This window comes from Aulonocara sp. 'chitande type north' Nkhata Bay, linkage group LG16 (assembly GCF_057382095.1).
Source record: "Aulonocara sp. 'chitande type north' Nkhata Bay isolate Kocher_YH1m ecotype deep benthic linkage group LG16, A_spYH_male_GT1.1, whole genome shotgun sequence".
Classification (NCBI taxonomy): Eukaryota; Metazoa; Chordata; class Actinopteri; order Cichliformes; family Cichlidae; genus Aulonocara; species Aulonocara sp. 'chitande type north' Nkhata Bay.
The window spans coordinates 10466378-10468951 of record NC_141359.1 but is presented as its reverse complement, the minus strand read 5'-3'; the positions used below and the strand labels follow the sequence as shown (position 1 = coordinate 10468951).

At 31.5% G+C, this 2574-nt stretch overlaps 1 protein-coding gene across 1 annotated transcript; it reads right to left on the bottom strand.

Moving 5' to 3' along the window:
• Window positions 1–506: 506 nt before the first annotated feature.
• Window positions 507–1466, bottom strand: LOC147311008 (olfactory receptor 6N2-like). The gene has a single exon (XM_086267670.1). The coding sequence runs from the start codon at window positions 1464–1466 to the stop codon at window positions 507–509; it is 960 nt and encodes a 319-aa protein (XP_086123796.1).
• Window positions 1467–2574: the final 1108 nt, after the last annotated feature.

Sequence of the window (2574 nt, the reverse complement as noted above, 5' to 3'; positions counted from 1 at the left end):
TTAGAAATTAGCATTGAATTTACACATTACACTATACAATACACTATATTATGTTTATAAATAATGAGTTATGGAAAGTTCAAAAGAATTTTTCATTAAAAAAAACTATATATATATATATATATATATAACTGAGAAAACAGAAGACACTGTGATGAATATTCACATGCTTGTCAGCATCAAAGAGAGACTTCTACTAATTGATTCATTCTACTAAATTATTTTTATGTGAATATACAATAGTAAATAATAATCTATGACAATATAGAAGGGAAAATGTGAAATGCAGGCATATGAGATGTTTAGAATTTAAACATTACCAGAAACAGTTTAAGAAATTGTTTGTCTTTGTTTTATGACCATTATGTTGTCATCAATAGAAGAACAGAAATCAACATTTACATAAATGTCATGACATTTCTATAAATTTGATCTCTTTTCCTCTGTCTAGTATGTAAAATCGGAGAAAAGGTACTCCATTGTCTAGTTTGCATTACAATTTAAAATTATATGCCATACATTTGATAATAGGGCAGTAATACCAGTGTTATTAAACTTGACAACAATATTTTGATATGTTTGAAAATTTCATTCATTTTGAGTCCATATATGATTGGATTTAAAAGAGGATGGAATACAATTGACTGAAACGTCAATGTCAAACGAAGAGTTTTGGATAGATCAGAATCCAGTCGAACTATAATTATATCAAAGAAAATAAAACAGGAAAAGTTGGTTAACACCAGCAGGTGGGGTAAACATGTCTTTACAGCTTTTTTCCTCACTTCTCTACAACAATGGTAAGATATTCTAAGAATCCTGATGTATGTAAAAAGTATGAAAAGCAAAGGTAGAAGGGCAATGCTTATCAACATGACCACACCATATATAGATATTGCGACCGAGGGCACACACTGAAGCTTGTAAAGTGAATTATTACAAAAAATTCCTGTCAGAGAAAAGCTACAGAGTTTGACATTCGAATACAACACACCCATCACTGAGGTTTCAAAAGCAGGTATAAGCCAAGCTAAAATCAGACATACATAAATAGTTATTCTATTCATAATAACTGGATATTGCAGGGGTTTACATATAGACACATACCTGTCATATGCCATTGCTGCCAACAGTAAAAAGTCTGAACCAACCGAGGTGTAATATGATAAACCTTGGAAAAGACAGAGTGGATATGATATCATCTGTTTTTCAGACAAAACATCAGATAAGAGCTTTGGATAGATAATCATGCTGTAAAGAACAGAGTTGATTAACAAAGCTGCAATAAAAATGTACATTGGCTCGTGAAGGTTTTTGTGAGTCCAGATAAGGAAAACTATAGTGGAATTAAAGCAGAGTATCAGAATATAAAGTGTAAATATGATCACAAAATAAAGATATCTGTATTTGTGCAATTCTGCAAACCCACCTAGAGTTAGCAATGTTACATTTAATTCAATATCCATTTAATGAACAAAAATGTTATTTACTATACAACTAGATGACATAAATGGTATTCATTAAAAATCAAATGAAAAGACAAGTCTTAATGTATTGTAGTAATGCTTTTCCAGCACCGAACTAAGAAGTAATTGGCTCTGTGGCTTTGTTTTATCAGACAATTTCCCATTCTCAATGGGACTCATTAAGTTCTTCAAGAACATGTAAACAATTTCACCAAACTTTATCAGTTGATATTTTTGTCTGTGTGATCTATCATCGTACAGCATACCTCATAGAGAGGTGAGTAGACTTAGTAGTGTAGATAAAATAATAATAAAATATCATTATTATTATTATTATTTGTGTATAACTTTCTATAACCAAAGTGCTTGCTGGTACAGGAGAAGCACTTCTAGTATATATTCTGAGCCCAGGCCATGAAGGACAGGTAATTAGTAAAATCTTAAAATCAATTCTAATGCAATATGTAAATTTTTCTTAGTCTTTAGAAGATGTCTAGCTGCTGTATTTTGCACGATCTACAGTCAATTTAATGCTTTCTGAATGATACCTGTTAGAAGACCATTACATTACTGTATTTTTTGGATTATAAAGGTGCACTTTAAACCCTTGATTATGTTGAATGATGAATTGAAGGCAAAAAAATACTGAATGCAATTCTAACAAGCTTGAAAGTCAATATGTGTTCAACACAGCTTAAACTCTTTTGAGCAAATTTTACTGAATGTCTTTAAATAGTCTTCAGGAATAGTTCTCCAGGCTTCTTGAAGGGTATCCTAAACCATTAATGTTGAGGTCCTGGTGCTGTAGACATCAGTCCATAACTGACAGTGTTCTGCAGTGTTGTTGTTTTTTTCGTTGTTGTTGTTTTTTAATTCCAGGTTATTGAAAGCCATTGCTAATTAGATATTTTCTAAATTATATCACATGGTGGATCAAACTCTGACATAACTTATGAAAGTGACCAACGTTATTAGAGACAAGGAAACAGAAGCAGGGCTACAGAGTAGGGCTGAACGATTATGGAAAATAATCTAATTGCGATTTTTTGCCCCAATATTGCGATTGCGATGCGATATGCGATTATTTTTTAAGGTCTTTGTCTTCTGT

Coding starts and splice junctions, on each gene's coding strand:
- LOC147311008 (XM_086267670.1), bottom strand. CDS start 1,466: ATGGATATTGAATTAAATGTAACATTGCTAACTCTAGGTGGGTTTGCA.